The following is a 21,362-nucleotide window of genomic DNA, read 5'->3' as shown; positions in this document are numbered from 1 at the left end:
GTGTTCTCATTTTATACATTATCACAATTTGATTCTTTTTAATAGTCTCTTTACATATTTAATGTACTGTACATACATTATGGATATCAATTTTCCTTTGTTTTCTGGGAAGAGAAAAGGTCTTCTACTATGCCTTCCTTATCTTTGTCTACCCCTCACCTGAAGTCCTTCTGGTCATCTTTGAAGGCCTGGAAATGCCTTAAAAGTTCTTTAATTTAGATACTAGTGAACATGAAATTTTTCTACACAAAGATAGCAATACATGTATCCAGTTAATTGTAGTATACAAGAATATTCCCTTTAGCCTCTACTTTAGAGTATACTGTAGGTTCAGACAAATGTAAAATGTAAGAAATGCAAAAAGCAGAAGTCTATACAGTAAATTTCTGGAATGCGCATCTGCCACTCTGCAGCCAAGAATATATGTCGAATCAACATGATGAGATAGAAAAAGCTTCACGTATTATTGAGAGCTCTTTTTGTTTAATATATGAATAGGTTCAGTTATCATTGTGAACTGTGGTCTAGTACCATAGAATTTAAATTCTCAGCCTTTTTTGGCCCTTTTGTAAACAAAAAAAAAAAGCACACTACATTTTTATGATTTACACCTGTGCAACAGCTTGAGCTGTCAGCTAATAGTTAAATTATACTGTCATGTACAAAATGCACTGAACTGACTTTACCAAGATATGTTAATTCATTATATAAAACCTTACAAAAAAAGAAACAAGAAATCCTTACACCATCTAACACCTGCAGCTCTCTGGATAACTTTTCTGCAAAGGCTTCAGCGTTAGAGATGGCATATTCACAGCCTTCCATCATTATTTCAATGTCCTGTTCCTCTCTTGCATTTAACTCTTGATACTCATCCACAACTTCTTCATCTCCTCCTGTTACACTCTGATTTTCTTCACTTGGAACAGATTCTTATGAGGGGAAGGAGGGGAAAAAAATCCCACAATGAATTCATTTTTGTAATAAAGTAACTGGAAGAAGCACTACCACTTTAAATGGAGATAGTTCAACTTCCTTTAAATAAAAGTACTCACACTAAAAAAAAAGAAGGCCACATCAAATAGAAGAAAGAAAGAAAAACACAATACAAAAACCAATACAAAGACAAACAAGCATGCATGTAGTCTACGCCCTATATTTACTTCAAAATCTTTTATAAAGTTTTAGGCGTAAGAGTCATATTTAACCTTTCCTAACACAGGAAGTTTGAAGAATTTTAGTAACACATTGTAAGGCATTCCCAATTCATTTCTTTCCAATTCCACAACAAGTAAAGAAAGCCTCATGGTCACTGCTCATACAGTTAGGCAATATCCTGGGTGCTTCTGCTATGAAAACTGATAGGACAATATCATCTACTACAGATGATATGTCTACCTTTACACTAAAACAAATTAGTAGACATACAGGCCACTTACAAAGTTCAAGAAGCAATGGGACTTAGTCTATCACCAATGATGCAAAGTTAGATAAAGGGTAGTAACTGACAAGATTAAGTCAAGAGATAGTTTCTTTGGCAGGGCCACATCCTACTTGCATAATCCTGAACGATAGTTCTCAAACCTCCTCCATTGGCCTTTACTAGCCTTTAGGTACAAATGTTCACCTCACCGTAAATAATGTAAACAATTCCTCCAATACATCTCAGAGCTCACACGCTACAATGCAGTGGAGCTCCACAAGGCAGCTTCCAAAACCTAAAATGGCAGCCATTAACACAAAACCAAATGAGGTCTAACCATCGAATTGTTCTGGAGGAGTACACAGATTCACAGATACTGCCAAATATTTTTCATTAATTTCATGATTTTTAAGCAAACTTCAAGTTTTTGGTGCTTGAGTCATGATTTTGAATGCCTGAGTTTGGCAGTGCTGTTTATTGGTATTTACTTTCAACTGAAAGAACTAACTTCTGCCATTTTTGTAGCAATAATGATTGGAAATTTGTAGAAATGCCGAGAAAAAAAATTGTGAAACCAAAACTCTAATAAGTGCTACATTAATCAGGAGTCTGAGAATACTTTATGAGCAAGGTTTTCTTTTTAAAAATACCTGAGTACCTATATAAGTGGCCTGATTTTCCAGGGTACTAAGCACCCAACAAATCCCACTGAAGTTCATGAGAGATGCTGGGTTCTCAGCACCCATTCCCTCTCATCCCCCAAAAATCAAGCCACTTATTTAGGAACCCAATCATAGGCTCTCATTTTTGTAAATATTTACCTCTACCTCTAAAATATGCTAAGACTAATAAACAGAAGGATAAATTATTCTATAAACAGAAACTGAATTCATTGAGTAGGAGGGAAGTTGATGCGCAACAGAAATTTCTCACAAGAGGAGGAAAAAAAAATGAAGGAAATGAGGATTACCCTCAAGATATTAATCAAAAAATCCAAACAAACAGTAACTGAAATGGGCAGCAAGTTTCAGTGTTCTTTTGCTGTTGCAATAATAAGCTTATGGGAACAGTTTGAAGAGTGATTAAAGAAGCATAGAAGACACTAATGTTGTCTCATACACCTTCTGTCACACACGTGGAACTTGCTTTCTCTAGCAATTTAAAAAGATATTCAATGAATTGTTTCAAGAGAACAAAAGCAACTTAATTAAAAAATTACACAAAAGAATAATGAAGGAAAAGGTGTTACGCACCTTCTGCAACTTTAGGTAGTTCTGGAGAATAAAAAGGTATGAAAAAGCAGAGGAAAGGAAGCAAAGAATATTAGCTGGGCAGAGTAGGAACATTGTGTGTGTGTTTTTTTTTTTTTTAAATGGCAACAAGATTGAATGCTACAATATCACAAGGTTTTGAAAAATTTGAGTTCAACATGAAAAAAGTAGGTTCCCAAAGACTTTTTGACCTCTAAACACCACCTGAAGTTAATGACTTGAACTCAAGTGTATCTACATAAGACATTTCGATTGTTTAATATCAGCATAGGACATTTGCCATTTCTGATTAAAACAATGTATGAACAGTCATCATTTCACTGCAATTTTTATGAGATTCTAGCCATGGAAATGATTTTGCCTTTTACTGTCTCACTCATGTTATGAAGATACAAAATAAGCTTAGCCCCATTAGTCTGATGCACCAAAGAATGCTCAAAGACAATAAATTAATTACTACATGCAATTAAGTCCTACACAGGCATTCCAAGATTTATATAAAAGAGTGTCAGATTACCCTGGAATAACCCTAAACAAACGCAAAAAACTAAAATTTGCACACATTTGTATATGTAAGATCTATACAACTGCTCAAAGGGAAGTGAAATGACACAGTGAACAAGTTCTCCTTTTCTAAAGGCTTACTATATAAAGTCTTACACATTGCCATTATTATGTTAGAGAGTAAGTGAATACTTCAACAATCACTGAATACTGTGCGTCTCAACACAGATTGTTTCATTTGTAGAAAATATCTAGTTATATTTGTTGTAATATTGAACCTGCTCATTTGAAGTGACCTTTACCAATCCTGTATTAAATTTGGATACGGTTCCTATATTGAGTCCACTTATTGAATTAGTTAGTATCCCAGAAACCAGATATTGTATTAGTTTTTACATACTTGAGTATCTTATCACAATGTTGAAAAATGGTAAACTGTGTTTGTTTAAAAAAAAAATAAAAATAAAAAAAACCACCACCACGACTATTAAATCTTACCTTCCAAAAGTTGAGCACTAACATTTATGAAGTCAATTTTCTTTCTAAGATACCTCTGGTTCAATTTCCAAATACACGAAATGAAGGTATTCTTTTCGGCTGTGCTGCTGGCAACCCATTTGTACACTTTGTCAAAATGTAAGTCAAATTCTGGATTTTCCTGCAAAAGACAAGAGAAGTCATCTGGACAGTGGAGCAAAGCAGGCTGTCAGGCAGCTCCAGCTCCCGCCATGGTGGTGAATTTAGGGGAGCCAAACCCCTGCTACTGGCCCATGCCAAGCTCCCCCAAGCTGCCCTGGGCACTGTGGCTAGCCTGGGGGACTATCCTGTGCATAGGCTGCTTGAGGAAGCTGCCATGGCCTCCCCAAAGCATGGAGACTTGGGTAGCCTCCCCAAACCTTCCTGTGGAGAGGACAGCTCTGGTTACTCCATCTTGAGCAGAACTATGGACATTTTTGGCATTTTAGAGCTTGGTAATGGCACCCATCACTGAAGGATCGAGCATTGGTGGACAGAGACCCCATTAGCTGCATTTATAAAAATTACAAACTGGGGTTTTAGTCTTCCACTTAAGTCACTTACAAAAAGTAAATATTTTAATATTACATTCATCTTCTTGTATCCATCTGTGAGAAATTGTCTTGATTATATTTGATTAAAAGCTTCCTTTTCAGAGGCACCATATATCCAGTATCAACTGCATTGAACGTGACCCGATTTAAACTCTATTGTCCAAACATCTGAGAACTCCTTCTTTCCAACTGTGAAACTTTCATATCCTCAGTGCTATACATTCTATACAAATCAGACTTACAAGTAATATGTCACAGGAAATGTATTACTGCTAATGTTCCTCCTGCAAGCACTGGCACATGCAACTGGACATGATGGGAAATGAAATCTTCATTAGGATTATTTCCCACAAAGCACTATAAAAGAATTTCAGATGTCCAAGCAGCTCATACTGACAAGTGTGAAGATTAATGGTACTTTATAAGAAGTGTGCGCACCCACAATTTTATAGGTAGTGTGCATGCTAGATAATGTATGATGTGAAAGGCAAGGGTCCTGTGGAAAAAAATAATGAGACTGTAATTAAAACTATATTATAAACACATTCTCACAAGTGAGCTGAATTACTGGTGCACAAACAACCTTAGTTCTGTGTGTTTTTTGGTTTTTTTTTTTTTAACTTTTGATTGCTTGACTTGGTAACCAATGATTTAATATTTTTATAAGCTATTTATGAACAGCTTGTAAAGCTTGGCACACAGAGCAAGTACAACATGTGCACTGAACATTTATTACAGGAGTAAGAAAGTTAAGTGTATTCACCCTGCTCTTGACAAAAAACTGATAATCTTCTATAAGTCAGTAAATATATTTGAGATTGTTTGGCATCTGTCTGTCCATCCAGCTGTGACTCTACTTGTTCAAGTACTTCTCCTAAACGGTACGAGCTAGGACCACCAAATTTGGTATGCAGCTTCCTCTTATCATAACTTAGAGCAAGGAAAGGGAGAGGTTCTGCCAAGACAATGAGATGTGCCCGGAATTCAACTGTTTCTCTGACAGCAAACCCCTCCCTTTCCATTTTATGAGACAGTTATACTGGAGAATGACCATAAGGGAACTGCCCGGGGGAGAAGGGTAGACTCCAAGATGGTGCAGGTCTCCACCCCCTGCTCTCACTCCTGCACCCTCCATCTCCTGCCCTGAGCCCTTCCCTCACACCCCAACCCTGACTTCTGCACCCTCCCACACCTAATAGGCAGAACGCTAAAAGGAAGAACGAGTAATCTGTGGGCTGGTCTACACTACCACCTAAGCTGATACAATTTATGTCATTCAGGGTGTGAAAAAGACATCCCTTGAGCAACAAAAGTTACACTGACCTAAGGACAGCGATTATCTGCGCTGGTGCTACGCCCACGGGACATGCTAGCCCACCAACACAGCTCATACCCCTCAAAAGGGTGAAATAATCATGTCAGAGGAAGAGAACTCTCCTACCAGGATCTTCACCAGCCTTGCTACAGTGGCACAACCATACCAATGTAGTGCTCTAGTGTACACTTATCCCACGTTTTGTCCCCACCACTTCTGTCTCCAGTTACAAACCAAGTTCTGAGATACGAAATACTTAACAGAAAGAGGAAAAAATATCCCCTTCCACAGTACAGAGATGATTATCAGGATGAAAAACAAGTTAATGTTGTGGACATACATAATCTAGGATTTATGAAGAGGCAAAGTACCTCAGGGATATATGTTTCAACGGATGAGATGCGGCAATGTGTTCGTTTCTTGGGATGGTCACAAAAATGTACCTCATTACCAAGTGCATTATTTTTTCACAGTTCTATCTAGGTTCTTATATACAGTTCATTACTGCAGTTTCAAAGTGTCTTATAGCAGGAGCATTACTTAAAATCTAGCATGAATTATAAATCAGCAGTAATGTTTTCCTTCTATAAAGGTAGCCCATTTCCAAGGGAACTGATTTTAGAATAAAGACTTTAATAGCACTCAAGCTGGAAAGAAGGAGTGGTTCTCTCAAGTTGTTCACACAAGCCAAACTCTACCTACCTGAGATGCATCTGACTATATATATGGAGAATACTATCACATACACTCTGCTGACTCCTCAGACTTAGCTCCCCTTCACTGGAGTTGAGACACCCTTGAACAAGGCAGATTAGGGTACAGGTGAAAAATGCAGATGGCAGCTGTCCCAGCTTCCAAACCTTTATGTGATGCTAGAAGCTAAATTGTGTGTCACTCACAAGAAAGAAATTAACTTGGACTCGACAGTGCACTGAATGAAAAACTTCTAACATCTCTGCATAGTTACAGACATCCTAAACACATTACACAAGCACCAACACATACTTTAGCAGCATCTTTGGCATCAACAACAGCAAGATCTCGAAGTGCCCACGCTGTCTGTCTTTTGTAGAAATCTCCTTTATCGGATTTCTTCACCTTGACCACATTTACTTGCACTGGACGTTCCGTTGTCACTGTAATGTACAGAATTACTTTCAGCAAAGACTAGGAGCTATTTTAACAAATCGACTTCTCATCTACATTTGACTTTATGAATTCTAAACAGATTTTCCCCTTCAGACATTTAGCATAAGTTTCTCTCTTTTGTAACAGGGATTGCACCCCATAAACAGGCTTCATTTTTGATCTCAGATACATAGATATGTACAGTAAACACTCAAGTTATTGTGGGGATTATGCTCCTGCAGCCCCCGCATTACTCAAATTTTCGCACAAGTTGGGAGGAGACCGGAACCAGGCTGCAGTCACGGTCTTTGCTCCCTTGGGCTTGCAGGAGCAGGAAGAGCCCACCAGAGCTGGACACTTTCTCAGGTCCCGCAAGCAGTGGAGGAGCTGGTAACCAGGCAGAAGCCTAGGTCTTGTTTCCCCTCCCCTTGCAAGGCTGGGAAACTGACCAGGACAGTAGGTTTAGTCAGTTTCTTGGCTCCAGCCAGTGGAGAGGAGCCAGGATGCTGCCTGGTTCCCAGCTCCCCACCACTCCTGGGACCTGGGAGACTGAATAGTCCACCATGACTGGTGTGTTTCCTGGCTACTTCTCCCTGCTTTCCCTCAGCTGCATGGCTGTCAGCCTGACAGCTGTGCAGCTGGGCTAAGTCAGGGAGAAGGGTCTCTTAGCCTGCCTAGTTGCCTGCCAGCTGACAGTTGCAGAGCAGCTTCAGGTTGTGCTTAGCTTGTGTTAAAGCAAGTTATGCACAACTTGAAGCCGCACATTTCAAGGGTTTACGGTATGATTGCATGATTTCTAAATTCAGCTACAATACTATGTAGGCATTTGTTCCTCATTTTTTTAATAGTAGCCCTAAAATAAAGTGATAAGTAAAGAGCAAAGTTTCATCTATAATGTAAAACAGAGCTGAGGCCTGACACAAAATCATAATTAAACCCACACAAAATATGGCTTGACAGAATATATTTTTGTTATTATTAAGAGCACATAGGAGACCCTGTCAACGGATCAGTACCTCATTATATTATGTGCTCTACAAACATGCCAAAAAAGACCATCCCTGCCCTAAAGAGCTCATAACACGGGCAGCCCCATCAGCATCCACAATTACGTTATCACAGGGTTGGGGAGAAACACAGAGCTAAAAAATTAAAAAAACCCTGGAGAATCAGGATTGAATATAAAACTCCACTTTGTAGTTAGGGTTACTAAGGAGGGGGAGGGTGGGTAAAGGGGTGTTTGGCTTTTTTTTAAATCACAGGTTCTGTTAGGCCAAATTGATACTTATTTGACAAAATCCTCTACTGCTTGAAAGGCCTGCAGCTAAATTCAAAACAAAGGGCCCAAAGAACAAAGCATAAGGAGGTAGTACTCACATTTCCCCATAGCTCCCTGCCCTGGCTTCTAATCAGTACACCTCAGCCCATCCCGCCTCACTCTGAAAGTAACCAATATGATGTAAAGTGTTGAGCCTAAGTAGCTATCCTCCTTTTTATTTAATTCTCAGCCGGTAATGTTATTTTTAACGGCCTCTACCATGGCTGGGTATCAAACCCTAAACCCTCAGGTCAGTGGCTGACTTGACAAGGCTTACTTCTCAGAACACACCTGGACCAGGGCCTTGCAGGGATTTAATAGCAAGGTCCTTTTTCTTATGAAAACATGACTAATTTATTTTCACTCTATACCATAACTGATTCCATTCATTTATAATAAATGGAAGTACACATTCACTATACAGATAAGAAACAGACTGAGACATGAAAAGCAGTTGCCACTTAAATGAAACAGAATATTCATTGTGTTATATTTCAAGTGAAGAACACTCAGACAATGAAAAGAAATACTTTGCTGTGTCTTTCAATCAACATGCATACCTGTGGCACACAAAAAGCAGTTTCTCTTCTTTTTTCCTGCTTTGCATACATTCACAATACTCAATAAACGTTCATCATTTGGAGTGAAAATATCCCTCTGTAAGGCATGCTTGATTGCAGTCATTTTTTCACAGCTGAAAAACAGGTTTAAAGAGTTATTTTAAGTATGAGTAATGTTCAAGCACATTTACTCATAGGTTAAATAACAGAAAGAACAGTTATTTTTGTGACAGTAACTGTTGATCTTCAAGAGGTTGTAATCTGAGGATCCCCTATATATGCAAGTACCTCTCCCCACCCCCCACGAAATAGAACTTCTGAGCAGGGCTGCTCATTCGGCCTTGTCTGTGCTCTGCACATCTTTATGCCTAAGGGCATAAATGCAGAGCTGTATCAACTGTCCTCAGGTCCCTCGCTAATTCAGAATCTCAGATAAGGGAGGTGCCAAAAATATGGGGATGAAGGGGACTCATCTCAAAGAACTGTAGCCATTATGAAGGTAAGTAACAGTTTCCTCTTGGTGCATCTGAAGATTCTTATTGTTAAACAGTGATCATAATATACCTCTACCACATTTGGCACCTGATGTTCTAGTCAGGTCAAGAGCATAAGATTTAGCAAAAGGGAATGACTCCACATAGCAGCCTTACTGATCTCCGATAAAGGGAAGATTTATAAAGCATGCTGAAGAGACAGCCTGTTGCCTTGGATTGCTCGTACACCTTTTCCATCAAACACAGGACTAAATACATTGGTAACACATTTAGGTATTCGCTTGGAAAAAACAGTCTGCTCCTTAGAATTGGTATTTATGACAACAAAAAAAGATGGGAAGTCAAGGGCTTAGTTCTTTCCAACTCTAGCAAGGCCCTTGAAATTTGCAAGGGGTGGAGTGCCAAACCCTCTGCACCTCCTCTTACCTTCCATGGAGAATGAGATTTTAGAAAGATTACTAAATTATTCCCAAAACTGTGTCAGACTTGGGAACAGGTATCAATACAACCTTATCTCTGTGGAACACAATGTGAAGATAAGTGATGACAGCTTGTTAGTTTGCTGAGCCTTCTAGCTGATGTAACAGCAATCAGAGTCCATCCTCAGAATAAAGTGGTACGAAGAAATAAGGAAGACTCAAGGGCTGGGTTTACACAGCTGGCTTTCCCAGCAGATTCATGCTAGTGAGCAGCCACAAAACTGGAAATGGATGCTCATTAGCATGGTCCCCTGGCTCATTAGCATAGCTGCACAAGAGCTCGGTCTTGGCGGGGGGACCGCCGTAAAGAGGCTGTGTGGACGTGGCCCTGGCAGCAAAAAGCCCCTCTGTCACCAGACCCTTATTCAGACATAAGGGACTGGCAACAGAGGTGCTTTTGGCTGGCAGGGGCACGTCTACACAGCTTCTTTACAGCCGGCACGCCCCTCTGCCAAGACCAAGCTCTCGCGCAGCTATGCTAATGAGCCAGAAGACCATGCTAATGAGTGTCTATTTGCAATTTCGTGGCTGCTCATTAGCATGGATCTGCTGGGAAAGCCACGTTGTGTAGACCCAGCCAAGCAGTCTTCATGAGTTTGTAAGGAAAATGAAATGATCAGCAACATGTGAGGTGAGCATGTCATATTCACTGCAAGGCAGCCCTTGACAGAATTAAATGAAAGTACAGAGTGTATCAAATGCAGACGGAAGTATTAGCGAAGGATTAGCAATAGAGAGACCTTCAATAGATCAAGGTTGTACTGAGCTGCCCAGATAGAAAATCTTTTCTGTTCTGAGAAATAAATTTTCCTCATGAACAGCTTCCGGCTTTGCAATAGGACTTCTTGAACTTAAAACAAACTACCAGCAGCATTCAACCAGCCAACATCTAGTCTGTTAGATGCATCGGTTTTGGGTTTGGGTGAAGTATGTGAATTTGGGTCTGACATACTATATCTTGACAGTCTGGAGGTGCTCTTAGGGACTAAGTAGACATCCTAATGAGATCTGGTAACCAGAATCCGGAATCTTAACATGGAACTATCAGTATCATCATGGTTACATCCTTTCTGGTCTGCCCTACCAGCCTGGCAAAACTTCTTATCACGGTATAAAAAGGGACCCTGGGCTCATGCCTCCTTTGGAAAAGCCTATATGTTGTGTGTTCTCTTTTGTGCATAAATAGCTACGTAATGGAACTTCCCCACTGCTAAAAATATTTATTTGATTATGGAGCTCTTCAGAGAACTAAAGTGGTTAGTAACAGATTATCTACTTAGGAAGTCTGCTAAATAGTTGCCAACACCTGGAAGATGAAGAGCAACTACAGTGTTATGCCATTTTGTCAGTAGTACATCCATAACTCAATTGCCTCCTGACAAAGGAATAACCAATAGGCAACAACTTGATTTTTAACACATCTGCAACATATTACAACATATTACAAAACATGCACAGTACACTTCTTTAGAACTCATGGGCATTTATGCTCTTAATTCTAAAAGGTTAGATATAGGTATATGTATAGGTATAGGTATATTCAAGTCCTTTTGGCACCAAGTTTATTGTATCTAAAAGTGGCCCATAAGTGTGTCCCAAACTATTTCTGATGTATCTATGGTAAATATGTCAACTCTCTTTACGGAACTGTTTGTTTTATTGACTGTTTGAAAGAGTATCCCTGGATCATCATCTCCTAGTCCAAAGAGAACAGCACACCTAGCAGTGGCAGGACACAGGGCTCTCACTAAGACAAAAACAGCAGCTTTGGCAGCATGTAAGTACAGCAAGTTTATTCAGAATGGGTATAGTTTGCAGTTAAAGGGCTCCAAATCTCCCATTTTAGGTAGGCTTGAAGCACTGGCACAAAGAATGAGCCAAAAATAAATTTAAATAAAATCTTTTGGGGTGAAATAAAATAAAGATAAAAGGGGAAGTTGTTGATAATAAACATCAGCAAACTAGAGAGGAGAAAATGCTGCTAAGGGATAGTGGGTGGTCATTTCTTTTTCCATATTGCTGCCACAAGTGATAATGGAAGTGACGGAGTGTTGCAGCTCTGTCCCATCTATGCCATCACGTGATGGGGCAAGAGAACATGTATAGTGCAGGCCAGCTCAATAGACATTCCTTTCCAAACATTGTAATGTTTGAGCACAAGGTGCATGCACACTTCAATTAGGACACACTCAGATACCTAAAAAGAACAGTTTATTTGCAGTCTAATTCTCCTCCTAATCAACAAAAAGACTTGAGTTTCCCAATGATCAGAGAAACCAGACACACCTTTTTGAAATAACTTCTAATGTTCAACTCGCATCACTGTGAAGACAGACAAATGCGAGAGGGGGTATATGGGTGAGTGAGGGAAGAAACATGATTAAAACCTTTATATACTATGGATCACAATGCCATTTATCTCTCTCTAATGGCTTGTAGCATAGCAATCAACAACTGCTTCTCTTCCGTAATGATTTTATCTAAAGAGTCTTCTTAGGAGCTATCCTCCTTCTCTAGTTCAATATGCATGTGACAGCACATCAATGTCTAACTCTAAGGAGATGCCATAGGATCCACTGACAACATCAAATAGATTAAACCCAGCAAAATATCATTTTCTGCAAACACAACCAATGCTGCCAGAAGGATGCATATACATGTTCTTGAATAAAGAAAAGACTCAAACTCAGCTCAGGCAAAACCAAAGTAACACTGATAAGAAAAGGGGAACTACTTTGAAGAAATAAATGAGACGACATCCCACTACCCCTGAAGTCTTGTTCTGTGCCTGCTTTCTTCACTTTAAAATGGTACAACACCTTGAGGGCACAAGACATATATGCTCCAGTGGCAAAATAATCCCTCCTCACCTGGCTACAAAAAAGGAGCCTTTCCTTCTGAACAAGGAGTTGACCACAAAAATCCATAAGTATATCACATTTATTAATGTCATTCTGTATCTGGGGCTAGAAGTGGGAGTAACACACTCTCCAATTAATGCAGAATGTGGTAGCCCCCGCTCTTCAGTTAAATGTGCCAGTGGTAAGCACATCAACAGTATGTACCAATCTCCCCACAGGTGTTCCAGTCCACTTTCTATAACCAGCTCAAGGGCTCACTCATAATCTTCAAAGCCAGGAGGATCCAGCTACAACAGAGATCTCATCTCCATATATATACCACTACGATAGTTGTGCTCTTTTGGGACACTGCATCTACCAAAGCCTTAAATGAACTATGAGAGAACAAGAGATTAAGCATTTTTGTCTCTGTAGCAAGCTTTAAGAGAAGTTAGGACTATAGGACTGGAAGGGACATCCCTTCCAGGTCAGTGACTCCAGCCCTCATTATCACAGGCAACCCTGTCATGTGCTCCCATTCATAAGTTTATCAAGGTCCATTTTAAAACTAGATAGTTTGTCCCCATTTCTCCTTTTGGGAGGCTTTTCCAGAACCTCACTCCTCTGATGGTTAGAAGCCTTATTTTACTTTCCAACCTAAATCTATTAATGGGCAGTTAATGCTCATATCACCTTATTCCTTCATTGTCAGCTTTAAATAGCTCTTTGTCCTCCCTGATGTATTCCCCAATACAGACAGAACGCTCATATCCCCCTTTCAGCTCACTGTGCTACATTAAACAAGCCAAGCTTTTAAATCTCCGCTCCAGTGTCTGATGAAGTCTTTCTATAATAACCAGTTTCCATCCAGAGTCTTCTATGACAAAAAAGGGGAAAAAAACAGACTACTATATGAAGTCTAACATGATATAACCTCGCTGACCTAATTTACCCAAGAAATACTTAAATATTCACAACAATGAAAATTACAAAATAAACATTCAATAGGAAGAGTATCAGCAAGCCTATTTACTGAGCCCTGACAGAATGCACATCCTAGAAGATACAGTCTCTGCCCCAAGAAAATTATTCCAGTTACATAGGCTATTTATGTCTTCCAAAGAACCCAGTCACACTCAGTGGTACTTCTGCACAATGATATCTACTTAACAGCAACAGTATATCTCCTTAAGTTGGAAGCCTTCAAAAATGTTGAAGTGCCACAGACATAATGCTGCAGCTACAGTTCCAGTGGTGCAGATCTAAGTCCAGCACCACAGATACTTGTTATAGCAACTGAAGGGTTTCTTCCATGAGCCTGTCCTGACTACCAGCCAAACTGGCACCACAGTAATTGACACTGCAGCCATGGCCAAGCCTCAGTTTGCTGACAGGAGAGCGCTCTCATGGACATCACTACTGAACCTCCTTGAAAGGCAGAGGCCCTGGCAGCAGAGGAGCATCTTCCATCAATACAGTGTAGTGCACATACTACTATTAGTGAAGGTAGGCTACAACTTAAGTTATGTAATGGAAAGGAAGCCGTGCTAGTCTATACACTATCAAACCAAAAAGCAGTCAAGTAGCACTTTAAAGACTAGCAAAATAGTTTATTAGGTGCACTGTCGTGGGACAGACCCACTTGGTCTGAAGAAGTGGGTCTGTCCCATGAAAGCTCACCTAATAAACTATTTTGCTAGTCTTTAAAGTGCTACTTGACCGCTTTTTGGTTTGGTAAGTTATGTACTTTCACTAGAGTTTAATTACACCTCTCCAGCATTACCCACTAGAAGCATCCATATTACCACCGAGGTCAGTGTTCCTACATCTCTCCAGTGTTACTGTAAATAACATAACAAGATCAACTTAATCCTTAGCTAATGAATAAGTTTTAGGTGTGCTTAGGCCCCATACACCATGGGCACATTAGCTCCATTTGCCTCTACAATAAATGCAAAAAAGTGTATATAATGTATAACGAACGGCATGTGCCAGGGTTTTAACGTAGGACAGACCAACCCAACTACTTATGCTGAACTCCCATAGAGAATGTCCTACACCTGGCAGGGAGCAGAGTGGCCCCTACCCCAGCACAGGCCGAGCACCCTCCCTAGACTGCAACATGAATGTCCCCCATTAACTGGGAACCTCCCCCCGCAAGGCACAGACAACAAAAGACCCGGGGCACTTAAAACTAGCACTAAGCCCCGTCGGGCACTCTGCGGGCCCCCACCCCGCCAGCTTCGCCGCCGTTTCCTTTCACCTTTTCCTTGTGGGCGTGGGAAGGGGCGAGACGGCCCGTGCAGTGCGCTGTCGGCCTGGCCCACGAGACCGCGTCCCCGGATCCCCACTCCGCGCCGGGGGACACCCGGAACGCCGCGAGGCGCCCTCAGGGAGCGCCGGCTTTTGCCTGCGGGGCGCGGCTGGAGCCAGTGCCCGTGAGAGCCGTGGTCGGGCCGGAGCCTGCCGCTCTAGGAGCGCGGAGCTGGGGAAAGGGGCACTACACAGCGCGCCGGGGAGTCAGGCGGGGCCCGTTCCCCTTACCGCGGGGCCCGCGCAAGGGCTGGGGCGTCTCCTCCTGCGTGCAGCTGCTCCGCCGCCGGCCCATCGAAAGCCGCAGCTGCCGCAAGTCCGAAGCGCAGCGAAGCCTCTTCCCGTCACGTGACAAGACCCGGAAACACCCCAGCCCACTGAGGGAGAGCGCAGGGCTGTCGCCGCTAGATAGAGCACCCCCTGCCGGCTGTGCGGGACAACAGCCCGGCTCCGCTGCCCTGGGAACTGCGGGGCGGGACAATGAAGCGAGCCCATGGAAGTGAGCCAGGCCGGGGGCGGAGGGCGTAACCTCATCCACCAGTAGGGAAGGGAGAGGCAGAACTGACCTGGGACTGCGGGACGCGCTATGGGTCGTGGGAGGGAGAAGCAAACTGGGGCAGCAGGATCATCAGGCCTTACCGTAACTCCAAGTGAGGGTGTATCAACTCCAGCGATGTACTTAATGTGGTTGGAGTTGTGTGTCTTAATTCAACCTTCTGCATTAGAGTAGACCTCAGCCCTAATGGCAAGTGAGATATTACTAGCCTGGTTCGCTGTGCAGAACTATCGGTGTACGAGTTGCTCTGCCTGCAAATATGAAAGATTCATGCCAGGTCTATACTAGGAGGTAATATTAATTTTAGATATGCAAGTCCAGCTATGAGAATTTTATAGCTGGGGTTGACTTTTCTAAAATTGATTTTTGCCACTGTCCACAGAGCGGGAGATCGACAGGAGTAACACTTCCATTGACTTTCTTTACTCCACAAGACTGCCAGGAGTACCAGGGTTTACAGCCGTGCCATGACAGTTTGATTTAGTGTGTTCCCATTAGGAGTGCTAAACTGAACTCTGGAAAGATCAACTGCCAGCACATTGATCTTTTCATAAACATGGACATACACTAAGTCCCTGCCTCGAAAGAGTTTGCAACCAAGTAAACAAAATACAAAATGATGGATGTAATGTAGGATGCAATAACATGAAAAGTTGATTGCATATTGAAGTGTCTGATGTTTGTTTATCACCAGGTGATTTCATGATGGAGACAGTGAGGAAATTTTATGCCTTTTCAGAATATGAGTGTTTTGGAAGTAACATTGTTAATTACCAAAGCTTTTGATTAATCGCAGCTGAGTCACATTGTTAACTAAAAATTAATTAAATTTAATTAATTAAAATTAATTATTCCCAATTAATCAGTTTTGATTGCACTATTAAACCACAGAATACCGATTTAAATTTCTTAAATAATGAAGGTGTTTTTCTACATTTTAATACATATTGATTTCACTTTCAGTAGACAATACAATTTTGATTACAAACCTTTGCACTGTAAAAATGGTAAAGAAAAACAATAGTATCTTTCAGTTCACTTTATACAAGTGAAATTTACAAATTTTTTTTCTTACATAACTTCACTGAAAAACAAAATAATGTACAAGTGTAAAACCTCTGAGTCTACTCAGTCCTATTTCTTATTCAGCCAGTTGCTATGGCTAGGTCTATACTACTGCAGAAGATCAACCCACTCAGGGTCAGTCTTTCAGGGTTTTGTTTGCTGCATACATGAAATGGCATTTTCCAGGATCAAAGTCGACCCTGGAACTCCTCGCAGGTGGTGTGGATTAAGGAAGGTCAGTGGGAGAAACTCTCCTATCTACCTTCTTCCATATAGACAGACATTGAAGTCAACCACTGATAAGTTGATTTTAGCTACTCAGTTGGCATAGCTAAAATTGCATATTGGCAGTTGAGTTCTATATCTAATATAGACATACCCTACAACAAACAAGTTTGTCAACATTAACAGTAGATAATGTTGCCCTCTTTTTATTTATAATATCACCAGAAAGCGAGAACAGGCATTTGCATGGCAATTTTGTAGCTGGTATTGCAAGGATTTTAGATGCCAGATATGCTAAACATTAGTACTCCCCTTCATGTTTTGACCACCAGAAGATAGCCTTCCATGCTGATAATGCTCATTAAAAAAATGTGTTAAGCGTGTGAGTGAATTCCTTGGGGGAGAACTGTATGTCTCCTGCTGTTTTACCTACATTCTACCATATATTACATTGCTGTAGCAGTCTCTGACGATGACCCAGTATATGTTGTTCATTTAAAGAATATTTTCACAGCAGATTTCACAAAACTCAAAGAAGGTACCAATGTGAGATTTGTAAAGACAGCTACAGCACTTAACCCAAGCTTTAGGAGTCTGAAACACTTGCCAAAATATAAGTGTGGCGAGGTGCGTCCCATGCTTTCAAAAGTCTTAAGAGAGCAACGTTCTGGTGCAGAAACTACAGAATCTAAACCACAACAAATATTGAGTTTCTGCTGCTGGCATCTGACTCAGATGATGAAAATGAACAAAGGTCAGTTCACACACAAAGGTCAGTTTGGATTGTTACTGAGCAGAACCCGTGATCAGCATGGATGCATTTCCTCTGGAGTTGTGGTTGAAGCATGAAGGCTTGATTTACACTTGCCCCCAACTTCAAAGGGGGCATGTTAATCAAGGCGATGGAAGTGCTGCGGTGAATATGCAGCACGTCATTAGGCTAATTCTCCCCCACGGCAACTTCAAAGCTTCAAACTCAAAGTGCCAGCAAAGTACCCACACTACTTCGAAGTTCCTTTACACCTCACACATGCCAGCACTTCGAAGTTTGAAGCTGCAAAGTTGCCACGGGGGAGAATTAGCCTAATGAAGTGCTGCGTATTCACCGCAGCACTCCATTAGTAATTTCCTGTCACCCTGATTACCATGCCTTCTTCGAAGTTGGGGGCAAGGGTAGACAAGCCTGAAGGGACGTTGGATTCTTTGGCATGACTGGCATGTAAATATCTTGCAGCAGTGGCTACAACAGTTTCATGAGAACATCTGTTCTCACTTTCAGGAGATATTGTACACATGAAGCTGACAGCATTATTTCCTGCAAATGTAAACAAACTTATTTGCATGACTGGCTGAACGAGAAGTAGGATAGAGTGGACTTGCAGGCTGTATAATTTTACATTGTTTTATTTTAATGCAATTTATACACACACACACACATATTTATTTTATATATGTATTATATATTTCTACATTTGTAAGTTCAATTTTCATGATAAAGAGATTGCATTACAGTACTTTTATTAAGTGAATAGAAAAATGCTATTTTACAGTGCAAATACTTGTAATTAAAAATAAAGTGAGCACTGTATACTTTGTATTCTGTGTTGTAATTTAAATCAATATATTTGAAAATGTAGAAAACACCCACCCATATTTAAATAAATGATATCCTTTTATTGTTTAACAGGGCAATAAATAGTGTATTTGTTATCAATTTTTAATCACAGGATTAATCATGATTAATTAGTTTAATTCCTTGAGAGCCTTATTTATTACCTAACTGCTGATTACTTAACTAAAACAACCAGCTAAGATGGTATTGTAAGTGAAATTTGGGAGTATGAACGAGGCTTGGGTATCACTTACTTATCTCATACACAGATTATTGGTGAAGGTTTCCTCAGATGCAAGGTGAAATTTGAACAACTAAGCTTAAATGCAGTTGTTAAATTGTGAAATGTAGTATTAAAAATACAAAGAGGCTAAAAACAGCAGTATCTGAGCAACTCTGAATGTTTTTCTTCTACAGCCAATGGACTTTTGACACTGTTCTAACTACAGCATGTACTATTGGTGCCTCTTTTAAAGCTAATTAGCCTGTGGCATTATAAACTAGTTTTAGGTAAATTGGATATGAATCACATATTTCACAGCTTCTCTCTAGAGGTGACCTGAAAATTGAGTTGATAACGATCCTTGTAATGCACAGTATGAGGTAGCTTATTAGCTTGAAATTGTCATGAAACACAAAGTAGATAATGCACTTCTATCACTTTTCATATAAGGATCTCAAATCACTTTACATTAAGTCCCATAACCACAATATCACATAAACAGGGGCCACATGGTTCACATTACACTTAAGCAAAAATCGGACATACAATCTGGAGTTAAAAACAGAAGTTACTTAACTGTATCTTGCAACAGCACAACAGTTTTGAATAGGAAGTGAAGAAGTCCGTAGCCCATTAAAACTGCACGGGATTTACCTGATTTGGAATTGTTCAGGACTCAGAATTAATACCTCTTATTTTGCAGAGTGCCATAGAAATTTTAATTACCACAAGTGTTCAGGACTTTGATTTTGTACCAAATCAGAAAGCAGCTCCACCAGCTTTGTGTCATATAGCACCAGTACTAATTTGGATGGACACGTGACACAGAATCACTCAGAAACTGCAGCATCTAGGATTTGGATTTTGACCTTTCAGCCAAGCATGCTTAGCTAATTAGATCTGATGGGATCACAGCTCACAATGATAAAATGAGCGATGATGTCCAAATTCTGCCTCAGATTTTTGCGTGTAACTCCCATCACTTTTGATGAGGTGATTGCAGTTTGGCCTATACTGTGAGTAAACTTCTCTCCATGGTCAATAAAGCTCATTCATATTTAGAATTGGTCGCATAACTTATCATAGAATCATAGAAATATAGGACTGGAAGGAACCTTGAGAGGTCATTAAGTGCAGCCCTCTGCACTGAGTCAGAGCCATGTAAATTTAGAACATCCTTGATAGGTATTTGTCCAACACATAGGCGATGCATGAGGTGTACACAGAGGGCCACATGCTTTCCCACCCAGTGTCAGCCTTGCCCCACACTCACTGTCAGCTCTGCACTTCTTGCAATGACTGTGGGGATGGTCCTGCCTCTCCCCCAGAGTGGCATGGGCCAAGAGCAGCACAAGCTTCCTAGCGCACACCACTCTCAGGTTGTGCCACTCGAGGGGCAGGGGAATGCCCTGCACTCCTTGGAAGCGGTGCAGTGCTTCCACAGGAAGAGCTTGATGGGGGCAGAACAGGGAGAGGACAGGGCATGGGCAGAGCAAGGTCAAGAACGGTTGTAACCTGGGCAGAAAAGAGGTGGGGCATGGGCAGAGCAGGGATGGTAGGGATGGGGCCTAGACTGGGGAGGGATGGGACTAGGACATGTGGTTCATGACCCACTAAAATCCCCCACTGGTTGCCTCTGATTCGGCATGTTCTTAAAATCTCCACTGACAGGGGATTCGACAACCTGCTTTGGAAGCCTAGTCCAGAGCTTAACTATTCTGAGAATTGGGAAGTTTTTCCTAATCTCTAACCTGAGTATCTCTTGCTGCAGATTAGCCCATTACTTCTTGTACCACTGTCTCCAGTGGCCATAAAATCATATTGATCACAGCTCTGCAAGTCTCTCATACATGAAGGGAGGTTTAGGTCGGACATTAGGAAAAAGTTCCTAACTGTCAGGGCTGTCAAACAGTGGAATAAATTGCCAAGGGAGGTTGTGGAATCTCCATCGCTGGAGATACTTAAGAACAGGTTAGAGAGATGTCTATCGGGGATGGTTTAGACAGTATTTGGTCCTGCCATTGGGGCAGGGGGCTGGACTCGATGGCTTCTCGAGGTCCCTTCCAGTCCTAGTATTCTATGATTCTATGATTCTATAAAGAGATGAGATATCACTAGATTCTTTTAAATTACTGGCAGTGAATAGTTTTAAATAATCCATTACTTCTGCCACTGCACAGAAGGTCCAGCTACTGCAATAAACAATGAACATTTTGTGCTAAGCTTTGTTAAGTAACTCGAGACCTAATCTTATGATGATCTAATTGTCAATTTATGTGGACTTCTACTTAAAAATCCACATTGTAAAACTACGTCATCCTTCATATAGTGTTTTGTTAATTGACTGAAATGTTGAAGCAATACCAAGGGATATACTTCTAGTTGGATATATCTTAAGCTTGTATGTCATAAAACAATATACTATGTACATCTTCTCTAATGTATCATTCATGAGGGGCAAGGTTAAAAGAGAATTTGCAAGCTGATAATTTCTCACTCTGACCACAAAATATAGCTGTCTCTGGTAGGATCTATAACAGACTGGACAAAGTGCTTGTAAAAAGATTGCACAAAATGTGCACACAGCATCAGCAGCGTATTACCCATATCATTTTTTCTCTTAATTCCCAGGTGGTACCACTGGACTCCTGGTTGTTATGGTTGTGTTAACTCCTAGTTTTTCTCACTTCAGACTCTTAATTGTACTGTCCCAAAACCAAAGCAAAAATATCCAGAATGAATTAATGCACCAGCTTACATAATTCAACAGAAGAATATCACGAGAGTCTCTTTGAAGGCATGCACAACACTTTTACCTCTCTACTCATGCTCTCATTCCATGGGTGGGCTGAGGGACCTGTACACCTTGCCATACTAATACTCTTCTCCTTGGAATACATGGTCTTTGATGACACTGTACAGCCTGCAGTTTATCTTGGGAGAAGGTACAAGGAGGCCTTTCATTT

The 21,362-nt window shown here is 40.8% G+C and overlaps 1 protein-coding gene across 5 annotated transcripts in view; it reads right to left on the bottom strand.

Annotated features, from left to right (window-relative positions):
- The window catches only part of EXOC1 (exocyst complex component 1), a 55,783-nt gene extending 40,710 nt beyond the window's left edge, over positions 1–15,073 (bottom strand). For 4 of the 5 annotated variants that reach the window (XM_074992802.1, XM_074992804.1, XM_074992805.1 and 1 more), the window contains exons 1-5: positions 14,947–15,073; positions 8,590–8,723; positions 6,589–6,719; positions 3,697–3,856; positions 745–932 (exon numbers count right to left, since the gene is read on the bottom strand). In XM_074992802.1, coding sequence (XP_074848903.1) covers positions 745–932; positions 3,697–3,856; positions 6,589–6,719; positions 8,590–8,713 — 603 coding nt within the window. In that variant the 5' untranslated portion in view covers positions 8,714–8,723; positions 14,947–15,073. Of the gene's footprint in view, positions 1–744; positions 933–3,696; positions 3,857–6,588; positions 6,720–8,589; positions 8,724–14,665; positions 14,878–14,946 lie in introns of those variants that run through there. The other variant, XM_074992803.1, reaches the window with a different exon arrangement.
- Between the last annotated feature and the right edge of the window lie 6,289 nt (positions 15,074–21,362).

Source organism: Carettochelys insculpta, chromosome 4, assembly GCF_033958435.1.
Source record: "Carettochelys insculpta isolate YL-2023 chromosome 4, ASM3395843v1, whole genome shotgun sequence".
Taxonomy (NCBI): Eukaryota; Metazoa; Chordata; order Testudines; family Carettochelyidae; genus Carettochelys; species Carettochelys insculpta.
The sequence above is the reverse complement of the archived record's forward strand: the minus strand, read 5'-3'. Positions and strand labels throughout refer to the sequence as shown.